Genomic DNA, 20797 nt, shown 5'->3' on the forward strand with positions numbered 1-20797 from the left:
TGTGTGGGTAGGTGGGTTACCTTACCGTGGAGGCAATTATGACTCCTACGGGGTGGACAGGATGGACAAGCTGGTCCTGAAAAGCAAATAAACAGACCCCAGTCTATAAGAGACCGGAGTCGAAGCAGATTACAGTTGGTTTTCGGTGGTAGAGGGGAAGTTACCTTTACGAAGTCCCGTCCGCACTTGTGCTGACTCTTCCGGTCTTTCCCCGGATGTTTTAGCGCGGGCAGAAAGTCTATACTTTAAAAGGGAGGGTTGCCAAATTGGTCGAATGGTATGAAAGAGAGACCTCAATGGTATGGAAAAAAGACCTCCCTTATGATAATTGTCATATTATAAACCATAGAATTTGCATGTTCATACCATGAAATAGGTACTCTTACTAGGAGGAAATATTTATACAGTCCTATTTGTTTGCAAAAAACGTACTTGAAAAGAACACGACGAGACAGAGGAAGATAGACTGGATGGCTGTGAAGCTTCTATAGTCTGTAATGTCATTTGTTGCGAATTGTCTCACAAAAGCCTAATCGGTGTACAAGAACTGTGTAGGTGGTGATTTGAAGAGTTAACAGTTCTGTTTTTGGTCAAGTCCGTCAAGTCCGTTATAATGACCCAAGGATTTAGAAGGCCAAAAAAATATTGTCTCATGTTTGAAGAATTTTCCCTGTATAAAGTTCTTTCTAGAATATCAGAGGGTAAACAGCAGTTCGTTATTCATCTTTTTCTGTGATGTTATATAGGATGTTCAGTGAATGATAGAGAGCCATGCTATAGTGTTGTTCGGGCTTCGGTCATAGATCTACAAACAGTAAACCCACCGCTGTTCTTTCTCAAAAAGAATATGTTCTGCATTGATATTTTTCACCGGCAGTGTTTCCAAAATTACCCAGTTGATGTCTTCAATAGTGTGTTTCAGGTTTAGAAAGTGATTGCTCATTCGGGTGGTAGACTTGCCGCATTTAATATTGCTCCGGTGTTCACCAGTTCTCTGTTTTGCTTTTTGGCAAGTCATGCCTATGTACCTTAGATTACAAGGGCAGTCAATCCTGTAGACAACATGAGTTGTTACAATTTGTTTTTTCTTTGATGGTCCATGTAAAATTTTCACTCAATTGTAGGTTTTTGGTGACTTTAGTCAGCTTGCATACGGAACAGGATCCACATGGGTAGTGTCCAGTGATCGGTGTCAGATTCCACGTGCTTGCTATTGTTGGCATTTGAAGTCTTTTTGGTGGTGGTCTTGGGTGGATTAGTATGTCACGGATTTTCTTGGATGTTTTGTAGGCAAACCTTGGTTTTGGCCGATTGAGAGTCCCTGAGGTTAAAATACACCAGTGTTTAATGACCGCTTTTTTCACTAGGTTTGTGGCGGTGCTGTAGGTTGTCACACGTCAGAACATCTTTTTTGTTTTCTTTTCTGATGGTTTCTAAGCGGTTGTCCCTGTGTTTGTGTCTTGCCCTTTTCTTGCATCTCTGTATAACTGTATTGGGATAGTCTCTTTGCTTTAGCGTATGATACTCAGAAATTGGCCGTAAGGAAGGTTCTCCTTCATAAGGTGTGGGTGAAAGCTGTTGAATGATGAAAGACTGTTTTTTGCTGTTGGTTAGTAAAATGTTTTGGTATTGATGTTACCCTCTTCTATATAGATTGTGATATCAGGGAAGTCTAGTCTCTGTTCATCTGCTGTGTATGTGAACCTCAGAAAATCGTCTTGTGTGTTTATCCATTCATGGAATTCAGGAAGTGTGTCTTGTGTTCCACTCCAAATCATCAGTACGTCGTCTATGTAGCTCTTCCTGAATAGAATTTTGGTTATGAAAGGCTTGGTGTCATTTAGGATATATTTTTCTTCAAAATAACTTACATAGAGGCCCGCCAGACTTGGGGCGAATGTGCTACGCAATAGATGTTCCGTGGGTTTGTAGGTATAATGTGCCCTCGTATTCAAAGTAGTTTTCTGTCAGGGCTAGGCGGCAACATTCCATAATGAAATGTCTGGGTGTGTTGTGTTTCCATTGCTGTTGGAAGAGGATGTCTTCTATAGTTTGTAAAGTGGCTTCTTGCGGTATGCTGGTGTCGAGGCTCTATATGTCGAGTCCTACTATACATGTTGTCCCTTCGTGGTATGTCCTTTAGTTGGTTGAGGAGGTCATGCGTGTCTTTCAGGTATGTGAGAGTTGTTTGGACCAATGGTCGAGAAATTGGGATAAAGGTTCTAGTATTGAACCTATGTCAGAGGTGAAAGGATGCCTTGGGGGTGGTATCTTATTCTTGTGAATCTTTGGTAATGAGTAGAAATGCGGTGTCTTCGGTGTTTGTGTTCTGTGGAAATGCGCCTCGTTTCTTGATATCCAGAAGTTGGTTTCAGCCTCCTCTATCATCAGTTCTATGGTCAGTTTTAGCCTCTGTGTGGGATCCTGAGTGATGATTTTGTAATATCTGTCATCTAATAGGAGGTCCGTGCATTGTGTGTGGTAATTTTCAGCTGTTAGTAAAACAATTCCTCCTCCCTTGTCAGCTAGTTTACTTATAAAGCCCTCTTGTTGTCTTAGTTCTTGTAGGGCCTGTTGTTCCATTTTGTCATATTCATGTACTTTTTTTTGTTTTCTTATTAAGGCATTCTACTTCTTTGAATAGTGCCTGCTCAAAGGCCAATATTTCCACTGGTGTTGAGTTATGCGGAGGGCTGAACGTGGATTTTCTGTGTAGATCTGTGTCTCCATCAGATGTGTGATTTTCCTTATCTTTGAAAAAGGCCTTTAGTTTAATTTTGCAGCAGAACTCTGCTAGTTCGCACTGAGGCTTGAATTGATCCAATGATGGTGTTGGCACAAAGCCTAGTCCTTTTTTAAGGACCCTTAGTTGGTCATTGGTAAGTGTGTGGTCTGTAAGATTCACTATTAGTGAGTCGTTGTACTGGGTCCCGGTCTCTCTCTGTCTTTTGACATGCTGCATGTTTGGACTCGTTGATCTTGTTTGTTCCAAGTCGCTCCTTTTCTCCTTCCTCGGCGTGGGTTGGGGCCTCTCCCTAAAAAAGGTATTCTTGTCATTTGTAAAGGTGAGGGCGGTGGAGGTTCTTGCATATAGGGATTCATTCACCCAGCCAACAGTGGTACGTATGGTTGGAACACTGGTGGTTGATGTTCACCAAAATGTGGTGTCCTCTAGTTTCATATGCCACCTCCATGTAGTGCCGTCTGTTTCGTCCTCTGTTGCGACGTTCGTAATGCGCCTCAGCCGTGCTCCAACCAGTGTTGTCTGAGGAGTTACCACTTGAGGACTCATTATCGCTCGCCGCTTCTGTAGTGATGTAATCTTCTTTGATGTATGGGTACATTTTCTCTTGAGAGAATCGTTTGAGATCTTTCCCTAATTTCTGTATCTTACTCTGGGTAATGTAGTCTTTCATTTCATTCATTTCTTTGTTAATTTCGTCTATCCTTTACTTGAAAACTGAGATATGCACCATTGTTATCAATTTAGCATCACTCATTTGAATCTTTATGGTTAGGGCTTCTGATAACCTGGTGGCTATTTTGATTATTAGGACCACATCATCTCTTGTGCATTTCCATGAGATGGAGGCCCAATCTTTTCGGAATAGAATATCTTTCAGGAAGATCTGGGGGACATTAGGTACCCATAGGCCTTTGGGGGCCACTTTGGCTTGAAGATATTCTGTCATGATTAGACCATGAATAGCAGTTTTGACTTGTTCTCGCTTACTTTCTGTAAGGTCTTCGCAGTCGTAAGTTTGAGCTAGGGTTTGGGTTCATTCAGTTTCTTGTAGAAGGGATAGTCCAGAGAGGATTGCATTGATCTCTTCATCTGTATAACTAAGTCCTTGGTTGTTTGCCATATTTGCTATATCGTGATCAGTGTGTGAGCGGTGGATGTGTTCCTGCAGGAACAGATTCTAGAGCTTCTAGAAGGGTAGTGCTCTAGGTAGAGAACTTTTCCCTTATTCAATAGAGTACTGAAGATTTTTCCTAAAAAGTCTCCCAGCTGTGCATTGCTTTAGTAGTCGTTGTGTGTCATATATTGTGTATTGCTGTATGCTTCATATTTGCATTGGACCACCTATATGCATCCTATTGTTTTATACCACTGGTTATCGCTGTATATATACCCCTTGTAAAGCGTTCTGATGCCCTCTGGCCATGTTCACGCTATTTAAAAATCTAAAATAAACAAACAAATGCCATCTGTTTGCTGGGGAAATAATCACATGCCTTATGGGACATGGTTGGAGATAATAACATGCTTTATGGGACATGGTTGGTGAGATCTTGCCTACAGTCCCTGAGGAGTTTTATGGCAACCTGACTCAAACCGTCCTGGATGGTCAGAATGTGGCCAAATACATTACACGTTCAAGACTGGACATCACGGATTGCCTTGGCAGGGCAGTTGGCCCTAACATGATGCTTTTACGTCACATTTGGATGAGATCCATGGGTTTCTCTGATAACGGCCAGGCCTCTATGATGAATATGCCATTGAATGGCTCTCGCCTGTTTGGCAAGCTAGCTGATTTAGCATTGGACCCCTTCCAGGATAGCCAGGCCATGATGTATTCCTAAGACCTGACTACCCCTCATAGAGAGTATGTTTAATAATTTTGCTTATTTCGAGACTACTTCAGAGTATGGACGTACTGGCATCTTCCAGGCCCACTACTCATAGCAAAATCCCCCAGTCTTTTTAGGGCCATGGGCAGGGATCAAGCAGATGATGTCCAGGCCACTGGTGCCAGCAAACTTCCCAATCCCCCGCTTTTCTGTAGGAGGTGTGTTCAGATATTTCCTGTAATGGTGGTAAAATATAACATCCAGCAGGCGAGTCCTTCAGATTGTCCAATAAGACTGTGCCCTGCTATTACTTTTTGGCCCAGCACATTTCACACCCGCATTAAAACATTTTTTAGAGCATGTTCCAAGAAGTGCAGGCTCTTTTGGCCAAAGGCGCCATAGAGACAGTCCAAGCCGCAGAGATAGGTAACTGGCTGTTACTCCTGCTATTTCTTCGTGCTGATGAAGGACAGAGGCCTTTGTCCTATTTTAGATCTCGCACCTCTAAATGCCTTCTGCAAAAGGACAAATTCTAAATGTTCATTATCCTCCAGGCTTCATCTGCCCTGGTTCCAGGCAACCGGATGGTAGCCTTCCACCTGCAAGATGCCTATTTTCATAAACATGTCTTCAGTTCCACAGGCGCTATTTTGCAGTTCAAGGTGGGCCAGGAGCATTTTCAATGTGTTCTCCCCTTTGGTCTCACCATTATCCTTTTGGTGTTCATAAAAGTGATGGCGAAGGTCGCTGCACACATTTGAAGATTAGGGATTCCCGTTTTCCCCGGCCTCGACAACTTGCTGTCTTGCTGTAGTCTGTTGTAGACCACCACCAGACTGACCACAGTGGGCATAGTGTTTCCCAGGAGGCCTGAAGGGTTGGGCCGGTATTGCAGCGGTGGAGGCTAGTTTTGTTCCTGGGGGGAGGTTTTGCAGCAATATCGTCCCCCAGTAACAAAAGCAGCAGTGCTTCACACTCCCCCCCCCTCCTCCTAGCCCCCTTCTAGGGAGGGTGCTCTCTCAAAATTTCCAGGGCTGCTCTGGGTTCCCAGTCCGGCCCTGCCAGCCTCCTGACATAGCAGGGGTTCACTATCAACGTGTCGACACCTGGCTCCTTGGCAATGGCACCCTTTCATTGGAGCCATTTGGTTATAGTGCAGTTATCGCCCAGCCCTCATGCACAACAAGTCCAGGACATTTGGGCTATGATCCCTATTTTTTCATCCTTGGTCTTAGGTCTCTGAGAGTGTTTCTGAGGATTTCTGGATCTTTTGGTATCTTGCATCCCAGATCTGTGTTGAAACATATATTCACAATGGGCCCAGCACCCGGGGTACCTGTTGAAATCCATCCAGGTTTCCGCGGTTGTTGCAAAAGATCGAAATTGGTCAGCCACAATTGGTCTGGCAGTAGACCTCTCTACTTGTCCCAACCAGAGCTATCAGTAGTGACCAACGTATCACTGCTGGGATGCGAAAGACATCTAGGTGAGGTAATCCCATCAGGCGACTCCTTTGTTCCACAGATATCAAGCTGGAGTACCATTTCACCAACAGTCCATCAAAGGAGTGTTGTTCCGATTCTCTCTTACATCACCGCCATATAATAATAATAATAATAATACCAGTATTTGTAAAGCACACAGCTACCTCCAACGCTGGGGGCCCTCGGGAAGATTAAGCGAGCTATTGCCCAGAGTTACATGGTGCTGGGCTAACCTGCCACCGGCTACAGGGATCGAACCGTGACCCCCGTAGTCAGTAGTCAGGCACCCTGGCCGCTGCGCCACACCTCTTCCACATATGGTGCTGCAACAAGCTGCAATATTTGTTCCTGTGCCAAGAGGCACTTCATCTCTGGAGCATCACAGCATTTCCCTTGTCCTGAACCACCTGGTGGGATCTTTGAATGCCAGGTTGGAAGAAGAACTCCGCCTGTGACACCTGGTAGATCCTGAATGGTGTTTAGATCTAGAGGTGGCACATGGCATCTTCCAGCAATGGGGAGAACCCTGGCTGGGTCTTTTCGCCTCTGCCTTGAATGTACAGTGTCAATTGGTGCACGCTAGTGTTCCCAAGACGGCTCTCTTGAAGAAACATGCTGGACAAAGTGAAGCATGGGACTCCTTTATGCCTCTCCTACCAGAGTTCTAAAGAAGATCAGGCCCATGTCATTCTTGTGGCTCCAGATTGGGCAAGGAGAGTGTGGTACCCAGAACCTCTGGTCAGCAGCATCTGTTCTTGGATCAATCTACAGCTTCAGGAGGATTCCCTATTGCAACAGGAGGGCAGGATCCTGCACCCAAACCTGCACCTCTGTGTATGAAGATTGACCTTCAACTTGAGGCTGTTGATGTCATCTTATCAGCGAGGCGCCCCTTCACAAAATCACTGTGTGCCAGTAGTCGGGACAAATTTGTGAATTGGTGCGACACCCGACAAACTGACCCATTACAACCAAAGTTGTCTTAACATTTTGTTGTTTGTTCTCCTAGCCCAGCAAGAACTTGCTTTGTCCCCTGTTAAGAGCTCCTTATCAACTCATTTCAACTTTTTTGCTGTTTCCAACAAAATCTTTTGTGATGCCTAAGTCTGACCTGAACATAGTCCTCACTTTTTTGATTTGCACCCTTTTGAGTTATCAGTTGGGAGGACTAGGGTCACAAATCTCACATATAATGCATAAAACAAATTGCCTTGAAGTTGTTGCGCAATGTGCATAGAAAGATAATGGATAAAATATTTTGTTAGAGAAAAAATATTTGCATGATTCATTGGGAGGATACGGCGGACTCCTTGGTACCATACATAAAGTGATTGAAACTACAGCGATAGGAGTATGTTTTCTCTTTTGTTGATTGAAGGGCCTAACTCCTATTTCGGTTTGTATTGGCTCAATCCCATAGTTGTTTAGTTTCCCTTTTGAGCCACTACATGGTTCTTTGTGACTTCTGACATTGAAAACAGTCTCTCTCATTACCATAACATTGCTAGAGGTGAGAGCAAGCTGCAGGATTTTTCTCTCGACCCATCTTAATACCACTTTCTTCCCAGATAAGTTGGTGTTTAGGTCCCAAGCTTCCTTTTCTAGCAAAAGTGGTCTTTCATTCATGTCAGGCAAGCAATCACCCTTCTGGCATTCTTTGCTTCATCTTAGCCCCATAAGAAGGAAGAGAGACTTAATTGTTTGGATTCAAAGAGGGCACTTCGCTTTTATATCTATTGCACCAAGGAACAAAGAATTGACTATCAGCTCTTTGTAGAGTTTTCAGGAACAAAGAAGGACAAGGCAGTGCAAAATTGGACCATCTCTTGATGTATTGTTCTCTGCATAAAGATCTGTTTCGCACTAGCGAAGAAGCAGGTCCATAAAAGCTTGCAGACTCATTTCAGCAAGGCCAAAGAGCTAACACCATGTTAGCATGCGAAGTGTCTATCCTGATCATGTATCAGGCGGCTAGGTGGGCATTGGTACACATGTTCACAAAGCATTCCTGCCTCAACAGTCTTGTTGCCCTCTCAGTCCTACTGGACATTTTGGTATGAGACAGTTCACAAACCCACCACCTTTGGAGGTATAGCTGTGGCATCTATTCACAATGTGAGGAATCTGTAATTAGAACAGCCTATCAGAAGAGCAAGTTAATTTGGTAACAATATTTGTGGCGCATAATCTGTGTAACTGCAGATTTCTGCCCTACCATCCTGCCTCCCTGTTCTAAGAGCTGAACTCTTTCACATCTAAAATGTTAACAAATCTAGAATGCTGCTCACTTGTCAAGCCAATCTGCTGTGAGGGTCTGCGTCGGAGTGCTTGAGCAGCATAGAAAACAAGTGAAGTCAGCGTGACTGGGTGGTGTTTATATGTGACTGCGCTTGTCAGTTCTGAAGTGGAGCGACATTGCACGATGCCACCTACAGTACTGCTTTTAAAGTTTCCGTATCCAGTCTGATGCCTGGGGAATATTGACAAGGAGAGGAATCTGTGGTTAGAGAAAGTTACCAAAGGTAAGTAACTTGTTTGTTTAGTAGAGGTATAGACAGATCATCAAGTAGGGGCTTTACGTATTTCATTTAGCTGAACATTTCTGAACCACGCTCCAGGAACTGTATTTTCCCCTAGTGATAGGTGCTCCAGCATTTCCTGCTAATGGTCTGTTTCCTAATTGGTAACAGAAAACAACACAGGAGACAAGACATCTCACTAGAGATTGTTTTGGCATGGCAAGGCAAATACATACGAGACAATAGTTAATAAAGAGTTGATAAGATTTTCTTATTCCTTATTTTGTTCGTTCTGTCTAGGTAAATATACAAGTCTTCACATGGAAAGAATTTAGAGACCTTTCATCTATAGTTGGATGGCTGATAATGAGATAGGCTGTTTAATGTGCAACTCGCAAGCCACTGCTGAAAGGAAAGACAGATGAGTTCTTGTAACCACTCTGTTGGATTGAAATAGTGCGCACGGCTCATAAACAGACCATTCTTGTAACTCTTCAAATAATTCTGGAAAAGCTATCTTTCGATGAGCCACGGTGGGTTATCTGCCTTTACCATACCAGATGAAAACGTAGACGTTAGAATGAAAATGGTTCAAGATCCTCACATACATGCAGCAGTTATTCTAACATTTATGACTTAAGTGATGGTGCCTGCAATTTCAGAACTTAAAATTAAGTAACTTTTTCTTTTCCTTCACTGATTTCTGTATATTGTCTTTGCTTTCCACATCAACTATCATCTGTACGTTTCTTCCCCTCTCCATAGTGTTTGTTATCCTTTTCTTTCCCAAGATTTGTGAAATTTCACCCCCAGATCCCAGCTATTGTTGTCAGTCTGACCACCCTTCACATTTTGCTTTTTAGGGAGCCTTTGAAAATGATTTTGTGTGGGTAGGTGGGTTACCTTACCGTGGAGGCAATTATGACTCCTACGGGGTGGACAGGATGGACAAGCTGGTCCTGAAAAGCAAATAAACAGACCCCAGTCTATAAGAGACCGGAGTCGAAGCAGATTACAGTTGGTTTTCGGTGGTAGAGGGGAAGTTACCTTTACGAAGTCCCGTCCGCACTTGTGCTGACTCTTCCGGTCTTTCCCCGGATGTTTTAGCGCGGGCAGAAAGTCTATACTTTAAAAGGGAGGGTTGCCAAATTGGTCGAATGGTATGAAAGAGAGACCTCAATGGTATGGAAAAAAGACCTCCCTTATGATAATTGTCATATTATAAACCATAGAATTTGCATGTTCATACCATGAAATAGGTACTCTTACTAGGAGGAATTATTTATACAGTCCTATTTGTTTGCAAAAAACGTACTTGAAAAGAACACGACGAGACAGAGGAAGATAGACTGGATGGCTGTGAAGCTTCTATAGTCTGTAATGTCATTTGTTGCGAATTGTCTCACAAAAGCCTAATCGGTGTACAAGAACTGTGTAGGTGGTGATTTGAAGAGTTAACAGTTCTGTTTTTGGTCAAGTCCGTCAAGTCCGTTATAATGACCCAAGGATTTAGAAGGCCAAAAAAATATTGTCATGTTTGAAGAATTTTCCCTGTATAAAGTTCTTTCTAGAATATCAGAGGGTAAACAGCAGTTCGTTATTCATCTTTTTCTGTGATGTTATATAGGATGTTCAGTGAATGATAGAGAGCCATGCTATAGTGTTGTTCGGGCTTCGGTCATAGATCTACAAACAGTAAACCCACCGCTGTTCTTTCTCAAAAAGAATATGTTCTGCATTGATATTTTTCACCGGCAGTGTTTCCAAAATTACCCAGTTGATGTCTTCAATAGTGTGTTTCATGTTTAGAAAGTGATTGCTCATTCGGGTGGTAGACTTGCCGCATTTAATATTGCTCCGGTGTTCACCAGTTCTCTGTTTTGCTTTTTGGCAAGTCATGCCTATGTACCTTAGATTACAAGGGCAGTCAATCCTGTAGACCACATGAGTTGTTACAATTTGTTTTTTCTTTGATGGTCCATGTAAAATTTTCACTCAATTGTAGGTTTTTGGTGACTTTAGTCAGCTTGCATACGGAACAGGATCCACATGGGTAGTGTCCAGTGATCGGTGTCAGATTCCACGTGCTTGCTATTGTTGGCATTTGAAGTCTTTTTGGTGGTGGTCTTGGGTGGATTAGTATGTCACGGATTTTCTTGGATGTTTTGTAGGCAAACCTTGGTTTTGGCCGATTGAGAGTCCCTGAGGTTAAAATACACCAGTATTTAATGACCGCTTTTTTCACTAGGTTTGTGGCGGTGCTGTAGGTTGTCACACGTCAGAACATCTTTTTTGTTTTCTTTTCTGATGGTTTCTAAGCGGTTGTCCCTGTGTTTGTGTCTTGCCCTTTTCTTGCATCTCTGTATAACTGTATTGGGATAGTCTCTTTGCTTTAGCGTATGATACTCAGAAATTGGCCGTAAGGAAGGTTCTCCTTCATAAGGTGTGGGTGAAAGCTGTTGAATGATGAAAGACTGTTTTTTGCTGTTGGTTAGTAAAATGTTTTGGTATTGATGTTACCCTCTTCTATATAGATTGTGATATCAGGGAAGTCTAGTCTCTGTTCATCTGCTGTGTATGTGAACCTCAGAAAATCGTCTTGTGTGTTTATCCATTCATGGAATTCAGGAAGTGTGTCTTGTGTTCCACTCCAAATCATCAGTACGTCGTCTATGTAGCGCTTCCTGAATAGAATTTTGGTTATGAAAGGCTTGGTGTCATTTAGGATATATTTTTCTTCAAAATAACTTACATAGAGGCCCGCCAGACTTGGGGCGAATGTGCTACGCAATAGATGTTCCGTGGGTTTGTAGGTATAATGTGCCCTCGTATTCAAAGTAGTTTTCTGTCAGGGCTAGGCGGCAACATTCCATAATGAAATGTCTGGGTGTGGTGTGGTTCCCTTGCTGTTGGAAGAGGATGTCTTCTATAGTTTGTAAAGTGGCTTCTTGCGGTATGCTGGTGTCGAGGCTCTATATGTCGAGTCCTACTATACATGTTGTCCCTTCGTGGTATGTCAGGTCCTTTAGTTGGTTGAGGAGGTCATGCGTGTCTTTCAGGTATGTGAGAGTTGTTTGGACCAATGGTCGACAAATTGGGATAAAGGTTCTAGTATTGAACCTATGTCACAGGTGAAAGGATGCCTTGGGGGTGGTATCTTATTCTTGTGAATCTTTGGTAATGAGTAGAAATGCGGTGTCTTCGGTGTTTGTGTTCTGTGGAAATGCGCCTCGTTTCTTGATATCCAGAAGTTGGTTTCAGCCTCCTCTATCATCAGTTCTATGGTCAGTTTTAGCCTCTGTGTGGGATCCTGAGTGATGATTTTGTAATATCTGTCATCTAATAGGAGGTCCGTGCATTGTGTGTGGTAATTTTCAGCTGTTAGTAAAACAATTCCTCCTCCCTTGTCAGCTAGTTTACTTATAAAGCCCTCTTGTTGTCTTAGTTCTTGTAGGGCCTGTTGTTCCATTTTGTCATATTCATGTACTTTTTTTTGTTTTCTTATTAAGGCATTCTACTTCTTTGAATAGTGCCTGCTCAAAGGCCAATATTTCCACTGGTGTTGAGTTATGCGGAGGGCTGAACGTGGATTTTCTGTGTAGATCTGTGTCTCCATCAGATGTGTGATTTTCCTTATCTTTGAAAAAGGCCTTTAGTTTAATTTTGCAGCAGAACTCTGCTAGTTCGCACTGAGGCTTGAATTGATCCAATGATGGTGTTGGCACAAAGCCTAGTCCTTTTTTAAGGACCCTTAGTTGGTCATTGGTAAGTGTGTGGTCTGTAAGATTCACTATTAGTGAGTCGTTGTACTGGGTCCCGGTCTCTCTCTGTCTTTTGACATGCTGCATGTTTGGACTCGTTGATCTTGTTTGTTCCAAGTCGCTCCTTTTCTCCTTCCTCTGCGTTGGTTGGGGCCTCTCCCTAAAAAAGGTATTCTTGTCATTTGTAAAGGTGAGGGCGGTGGAGGTTCTTGCATATAGGGATTCATTCAGCCAGCGAACAGTGGTACGTATGGTTGGAACACTGGTGGTTGATGTTCACCAAAATGTGGTGTCCTCTAGTTTCATATGCCACCTCCATGTAGTGCCGTCTGTTTCGTCCTCTGTTGCGACGTTCGTAATGCGCCTCAGCCGTGCTCCAACCAGTGTTGTCTGAGGAGTTACCACTTGAGGACTCATTATCGCTCGCCGCTTCTGTAGTGATGTAATCTTCTTTGATGTATGGGTACATTTTCTCTTGAGAGAATCGTTAGAGATCTTTCCCTAATTTCTGTATCTTACTCTGGGTAATGTAGTCTTTCATTTCATTCATTTCTTTGTTAATTTCGTCTATCCTTTACTTGAAAACTGAGATATGCACCATTGTTATCAATTTAGCATCACTCATTTGAATCTTTATGGTTAGGGCTTCTGATAACCTGGTGGCTATTTTGATTATTAGGACCACATCATCTCTTGTGCATTTCCATGAGATGGGGGCCCAATCTTTTCGGAATAGAATATCTTTCAGGAAGATCTGGGGGACATTAGGTACCCATAGGCCTTTGGGGGCCACTTTGGCTTGAAGATATTCTGTCATGATTAGACCATGAATAGCAGTTTTGACTTGTTCTCTCTTACTTTCTGTAAGGTCTTCGCAGTCGTAAGTTTGAGCTAGCGTTTGGGTTCATTCAGTTTCTTGTAGAAGGGATAGTCCAGAGAGGATTGCATTGATCTCTTCATCTGTATAACTAAGTCCTTGGTTGTTTGCCATATTTGCTATATCGTGATCAGTGTGTGAGCGGTGGATGTGTTCCTGCAGGAACAGATTCTAGAGCTTCTAGAAGGGTAGTGCTCTAGGTAGAGAACTTTTCCCTTATTCAATAGAGTACTGAAGATTTTTCCTAAAAAGTCTCCCAGCTGTGCATTGCTTTAGTAGTCGTTGTGTGTCATATATTGTGTATTGCTGTATGCTTCATATTTGCATTGGACCACCTATATGCATCCTATTGTTTTATACCACTGGTTATCGCTGTATATATACCCCTTGTAAAGCGTTCTGATGCCCTCTGGCCATGTTCACGCTATTTAAAAATCCAAAATAAACAAACAAATGCCATCTGTTTGCTGGGGAAATAATCACATGCCTTATGGGACATGGTTGGAGATAATAACATGCTTTATGGGACATGGTTGGTGAGATCTTGCCTACAGTCCCTGAGGAGTTTTATGGCAACCTGACTCAAACCGTCCTGGATGGTCAGAATGTGGCCAAATACATTACACGTTCAAGACTGGACATCACGGATTGCCTTGGCAGGGCAGTTGGCCCTAACATGATGCTTTTACGTCACATTTGGATGAGATCCATGGGCTTCTCAGATAACGGCCAGGCCTCTATGATGAATATGCCATTGAATGGCTCTCGCCTGTTTGGCAAGCTAGCTGATTTAGCATTGGACCCCTTCCAGGATAGCCAGGCCATGATGTATTCCTAAGACCTGACTACCCCTCATAGAGAGTATGTTTAATAATTTTGCTTATTTCGAGACTACTTCAGAGTATGGACGTACTGGCATCTTCCAGGCCCACTACTCATAGCAAAATCCCCCAGTCTTTTTAGGGCCATGGGCAGGGATCAAGCAGATGATGTCCAGGCCACTGGTGCCAGCAAACTTCCCAATCCCCCGCTTTTCTGTAGGAGGTGTGTTCAGATATTTCCTGTAATGGTGGTAAAATATAACATCCAGCAGGCGAGTCCTTCAGATTGTCCAATAAGACTGTGCCCTGCTATTACTTTTTGGCCCAGCACATTTCACACCCGCATTAAAACATTTTTTAGAGCATGTTCCAAGAAGTGCAGGCTCTTTTGGCCAAAGGCGCCATAGAGACAGTCCAAGCCGCAGAGATAGGTAACTGGCTGTTACTCCTGCTATTTCTTCGTGCTGATGAAAGACAGAGGCCTTTGTCCTATTTTAGATCTCGCACCTCTAAATGCCTTCTACAAAAGGACAAATTCTAAATGTTCATTATCCTCCAGGCTTCATCTGCCCTGGTTCCAGGCAACCGGATGGTAGCCTTCCACCTGCAAGATGCCTATTTTCATAAACATGTCTTCAGTTCCACAGGCGCTATTTTGCAGTTCAAGGTGGGCCAGGAGCATTTTCAATGTGTTCTCCCCTTTGGTCTCACCATTATCCTTTTGGTGTTCATAAAAGTGATGGCGAAGGTCGCTGCACACATTTGAAGATTAGGGATTCCCGTTTTCCCCGGCCTCGACAACTTGCTGTCTTGCTGTAGTCTGTTGTAGACCACCACCAGACTGACCACAGTGGGCATAGTGTTTCCCAGGAGGCCTGAAGGGTTGGGCCGGTATTGCAGCGGTGGAGGCTAGTTTTGTTCCTGGGGGGCGGTTTTGCAGCAATATCGTCCCCCAGTAACAAAAGCAGCAGTGCTTCACACTCCCCCCCCCCCCCCCCCCCCCTCCTCCCTCCTCCTCCTAGCCCCCTTCTAGGGAGGGTGCTCTCTCAAAATTTCCAGGGCTGCTCTGGGTTCCCAGTCCGGCCCTGCCAGCCTCCTGACATAGCAGGGGTTCACTATCAACGTGTCGACACCTGGCTCCTTGGCAATGGCACCCTTTCATTGGAGCCATTTGGTTATAGTGCAGTTATCGCCCAGCCCTCATGCACAACAAGTCCAGTACATTTGGGCTATGATCCCTATCTTTTCATCCTTGGTCTTAGGTCTCTGAGAGTGTTTCTGAGGATTTCTGGATCTTTTGGTATCTTGCATCCCAGATCTGTGTTGGTAAACATATATTCACAATGGGCCCAGCACCCGGGGTACCTGTTGAAATCCATCCAGGTTTCCGCGGTTGTTGCAAAAGATCGAAATTGGTCAGCCACAATTGGTCTGGCAGTAGACCTCTCTACTTGTCCCAACCAGAGCTATCAGTAGTGACCAACGTATCACTGCTGGGATGCGAAAGACATCTAGGTGAGGTAATCCCATCAGGCGACTCCTTTGTTCCACAGATATCAAGCTGGAGTACCATTTCACCAACAGTCCATCAAAGGAGTGTTGTTCCGATTCTCTCTTACATCACCGCCATATAATAATAATAATAATAATACCAGTATTTGTAAAGCACACAGCTACCTCCAACGCTGGGGGCCCTCGGGAAGATTAAGCGAGCTATTGCCCAGAGTTACATGGTGCTGGGCTAACCTGCCACCGGCTACAGGGATCGAACCGTGACCCCCGTAGTCAGTAGTCAGGCACCCTGGCCGCTGCGCCACACCTCGTCCACATATGGTGCTGCAACAAGCTGCAATATTTGTTCCTGTGCCAAGAGGCACTTCATCTCTGGAGCATCACAGCATTTCCCTTGTCCTGAACCACCTGGTGGGATCTTTGAATGCCAGGTTGGAAGAAGAACTCCGCCTGTGACACCTGGTAGATCCTGAATGGTGTTTAGATCTAGAGGTGGCACATGGCATCTTCCAGCAATGGGGAGAACCCTGGCTGGGTCTTTTCGCCACTGCCTTGAATGTACAGTGTCAATTGGTGCACGCTAGTGTTCCCAAGACGGCTCTCTTGAAGAAACATGCTGGACAAAGTGAAGCATGGGACTCCTTTATGCCTCTCCTACCAGAGTTCTAAAGAAGATCAGGCCCATGTCATTCTTGTGGCTCCAGATTGGGCAAGGAGAGTGTGGTACCCAGAACCTCTGGTCAGCAGCATCTGTTCTTGGATCAATCTACAGCTTCAGGAGGATTCCCTATTGCAACAGGAGGGCAGGATCCTGCACCCAAACCTGCACCTCTGTGTATGAAGATTGACCTTCAACTTGAGGCTGTTGATGTCATCTTCTCTGCGAGGCGCCCCTTCACAAAATCACTGTGTGCCAGTAGTCGGGACAAATTTGTGAATTGGTGCGACACCCGACAAACTGACCCATTACAACCAAAGTTGTTTTAACATTTTGTTGTTTGTTCTCCTAGCCCAGCAAGAACTTGCTTTGTCCCCTGTTAAGAGCTCCTTATCAACTCATTTCAACTTTTTTGCTGTTTCCAACAAAATCTTTTGTGATGCCTAAGTCTGACCTGAACATAGTCCTCACTTTTTTTGATTTGCACCCTTTTGAGTTATCAGTTGGGAGGACTAGAGTCACAAATCTCACATATAATGCATAAAACAAATTGCCTCGAAGTTGTTGCGCAATGTGCATAGAAAGATAATGGATAAAATATTTTGTTAGAGAAAAAATATTTGCATGATTCATTGGGAGGATACGGCGGACTCCTTGGTACCATACATAAAGTGATTGAAACTACAGCGATAGGGGTATGTTTTCTCTTTTGTTGATTGAAGGGCCTAACTCCTATTTCGGTTTGTATTGGCTCAATCCCATAGTTGTTTAGTTTCCCTTTTGAGCCACTACATGGTTGTTCTTTGTGACTTCTGACATTGAAAACAGTCTCTCTCATTACCATAACATTGCTAGAGGTGAGAGCAAGCTGCAGGATTTTTCTCTCGACCCATCTTAATACCACTTTCTTCCCAGATAAGTTGGTGTTTAGGTCCCAAGCTTCCTTTTCTAGCAAAAGTGGTCTTTCATTCATGTCAGGCAAGCAATCACCCTTCTGGCATTCTTTGCTTCATCTTAGCCCCATAAGAAGGAAGAGAGACTTAATTGTTTGGATTCAAAGAGGGCACTTCGCTTTTATATCTATTGCACCAAGGAACAAAGAATTGACTATCAGCTCTTTGTAGAGTTTTCAGGAACAAAGAAGGACAAGGCAGTGCAAAATTGGACCATCTCTTGATGTATTGTTCTCTGCATAAAGATCTGTTTCGCACTAGCGAAGAAGCAGGCCCATAAAAGCTTGCAGACTCATTTCAGCAAGGCCAAAGAGCTAACACCATGTTAGCATGCGAAGTGTCTATCCTGATCATGTATCAGGCGGCTAGGTGGGCATTGGTACACATGTTCACAAAGCATTCCTGCCTCAACAGTCTTGTTGCCCTCTCAGTCCTACTGGACATTTTGGTATGAGACAGTTCACAAACCCACCACCTTTGGAGGTATAGCTGTGGCATCTATTCACAATGTGAGGAATCTGTAATTAGAACAGCCTATCAGAAGAGCAAGTTAATTTGGTAACAATATTTGTGGCGCATAATCTGTGTAACTGCAGATTTCTGCCCTACCATCCTGCCTCCCTGTTCTAAGAGCTGAACTCTTTCACATCTAAAATGTTAACAAATCTAGAATGCTGCTCACTTGTCAAGCCAATCTGCTGTGAGGGTCTGCGTCGGAGTGCTTGAGCAGCATAGAAAACAAGTGAAGTCAGCGTGACTGGGTGGTGTTTATATGTGACTGCGCTTGTCAGTTCTGAAGTGGAGCGACGTTGCACGATGCCACCTACAGTACTGCTTTTAAAGTTTCCGTATCCAGTCTGATGCCTGGGGAATATTGACAAGGAGAGGAATCTGTGGTTAGAGAAAGTTACCAAAGGTAAGTAACTTGTTTGTTTAGTAGAGGTATAGACAGATCATCAAGTAGGGGCTTTACGTATTTCATTTAGCTGAACATTTCTGAACCACGCTCCAGGAACTGTATTTTCCCCTAGTGATAGGTGCTCCAGCATTTCCTGCTAATGGTCTGTTTCCTAATTGGTAACAGAAAACAACACAGGAGACAAGACATCTCACTAGAGATTGTTTTGGCATGGCAAGGCAAATACATACGAGACAATAGTTAATAAAGAGTTGATAAGATTTTCTTATTCCTTATTTTGTTCGTTCTGTCTAGGTAAATATACAAGTCTTCACATGGAAAGAATTTAGAGACCTTTCATCTATAGTTGGATGGCTGATAATGAGATAGGCTGTTTAATGTGCAACTCGCAAGCCACTGCTGAAAGGAAAGACAGATGAGTTCTTGGAACCACTCTGTTGGATTGAAATAGTGCGCACGGCTCATAAACAGACCATTCTTGTAACTCTTCAAATAATTCTGGAAAAGCTATCTTTCGATGAGTCACGGTGGGTTATCTGCCTTTACCATACCAGATGAAAACGTAGACGTTAGAATGAAAATGGTTCAAGATCCTCACATACATGCAGCAGTTATTCTAACATTTATGACTTAAGTGATGGTGCCTGCAATTTCAGAATTTAAAATTAAGTAACTTTTTCTTTTCCTTCACTGATTTCTGTATATTGTCTTTGCTTTCCACATCAACTATCATCTGTACGTTTCTTCCCCTCTCCATAGTGTTTGTTATCCTTTTCTTTCCCAAGATTTGTGAAATTTCACCCCCAGATCCCAGCTATTGTTGTCAGTCTGACCACCCTTCACATTTTGCTTTTTAGGGAGCCTTTGAAAATGATTTTGTGTGGGTAGGTAATATTAGAATCTCCATCTGGGGCAGTGATCCACCATGGAAGAAATAAAACTATTGTAAGGCAAGTGACCTAACCCCCCAGCCTAGAGTATGTTTCAAATACTCTTGATTGATAGCGCTTTCTCTTCTTTTTCTTCAGATTGTTGAAGAGCATGAAAGTGTTGAACTGAGTCGGCGCGCTCAGGCTGAGCCCATCAACCTGGACAGTTGTTTACGGGCATTCACCAGCGAGGAAGAATTGGGTGAAGATGAGATGTACTATTGTTCCAAGTGCAAAACTCATTGCTTGGCAACCAAGAAACTTGACCTTTGGAGGCTTCCTCCCATTCTGGTATGATCCCCCTCCCTTTTCTACTTCAAATATTATCCTGCTGATCTGTTAGATGGGAATTGCCACATGTGTCAGACTGGAACGAGAAACACTTTAGAAGAACATCCACCAACAGAATATGGGGTCGCAGCATTAATCATGGGCACCTTAGGGCATAACCTCCAGAAATGATGTCCAGGAACAGAAACGTTTAGATAACTTCAGATCCTTTTTTTCAGTTCACCACAGAGGTGAAAATGAAAAGTTTGAAGAAGTGTTTTTTGACGTCCTTTTCCATAATTTGTTGTCTTTTTTAAATCCATTGAAGCATTTCTCCTCAAACTCTTTAGGTTTGAAATCTTCTTTGAAAGCCCAAGGCAGATATCGGCGTCTATTCATCAGTCCTGCATAGTCTGATCTGGCGAAATTGCACCATTTTCTGGCAGCAGTATATGAAACTCATTCTCCAACCTGTTACGGCTTCTTGAGATTGTGCTGCCTGCCTTTGCGTCGGTGATACGTGCATCTGGTCTGAATTTTCTGTTGCAGTAGCATCAGAAAGATCTCACCTGATGAGAGATTACCTGAAAGCCACAGTACTACAGGAGCAAAGTGTCAAAGAGCATTGGACTGCTTCCTCTCTTATGTGCTAGCAGAAGAGTTGTATTGTTAGTAGACTGGCAGAAAGTCTGTTACCAGAAAAATATGCAAGGGTTGTACAGGAACCTGTTCTAGATTCACATGATGTGTATTATTCTGCCATCTAGTGGTTCAGCCCCAAACTTTCTTTAACTTTACAAAGTTTTAACTTCTGAGTGTCGTCATAGATGGAATTAATAACAAAAAGTAAATAAAAACTGCAAGATTTTAAACACAGAACAGTATCAGTATGGAAAACCATAGCTTGTTTTTATGCAGGGTAACCGTATAAAAGATGTTTTGCTACATACGAGGCAAAGGCTGACACACTAAAGAGACACGCGGAAGAAACTTTGTGATTTGCCCTCTGTTTCGGGTGATGGAGCGGGTTACCAGCTTGGGTTACACACACATACCAAATACTCACCTGGGCCCATAACATTCATACAGATAAGCTAGTATAAACCCCGCCGTCACCAATTTTGGGAATTTACCTGTAATTTGATGGTCACCTTTACCAAATCTTACCAACTCGATCTTCCTGTCAATACATTTTCTTTACTCAATGAATCAGGTTGCTGAGTTAGTTTAAGGTAGAAAATGACATATACTTTTCTTCGAAATAAACACAAACTCAAAAAGTTTACAATCTTTATCTAATCAATAATTTTGTCATAATCAATTACAGTCAACACCTTCTTCCTTCAAGTAGAATTTAAAATTCAAATGAAACTAGTCACAAATAAAAAGATCAATGATGACAGTACCTGTAAAGGGAGGAAAGAGAGCAGGTACAAAGACAGGTTTCACAGGATTATATTTACCTAAGGTGATAGGTGGACCCAACTCCATGAAGATGGGCCAGTTGGAGTCCACC

The 20797-nt window shown here is 43.3% G+C and overlaps 1 protein-coding gene across 3 annotated transcripts in view; it reads left to right on the top strand.

The window, feature by feature from the left end:
* Window positions 1–20797, top strand: part of USP32 (ubiquitin specific peptidase 32) — a 1392279-nt gene that overhangs the window by 1174833 nt on the left and 196649 nt on the right. For all 3 annotated transcript variants that reach the window (XM_085649438.1, XM_085649439.1, XM_085649440.1), the window contains one exon: window positions 19111–19302. In XM_085649438.1, the coding sequence (XP_085505564.1) occupies window positions 19111–19302 (192 nt within the window). The remainder of the gene's footprint in view (window positions 1–19110; window positions 19303–20797) is intronic.

This window comes from Triturus cristatus, chromosome 3_2 (genome assembly GCF_964204655.1).
Source record: "Triturus cristatus chromosome 3_2, aTriCri1.1, whole genome shotgun sequence".
Classification (NCBI taxonomy): domain Eukaryota; kingdom Metazoa; phylum Chordata; class Amphibia; order Caudata; family Salamandridae; genus Triturus; species Triturus cristatus.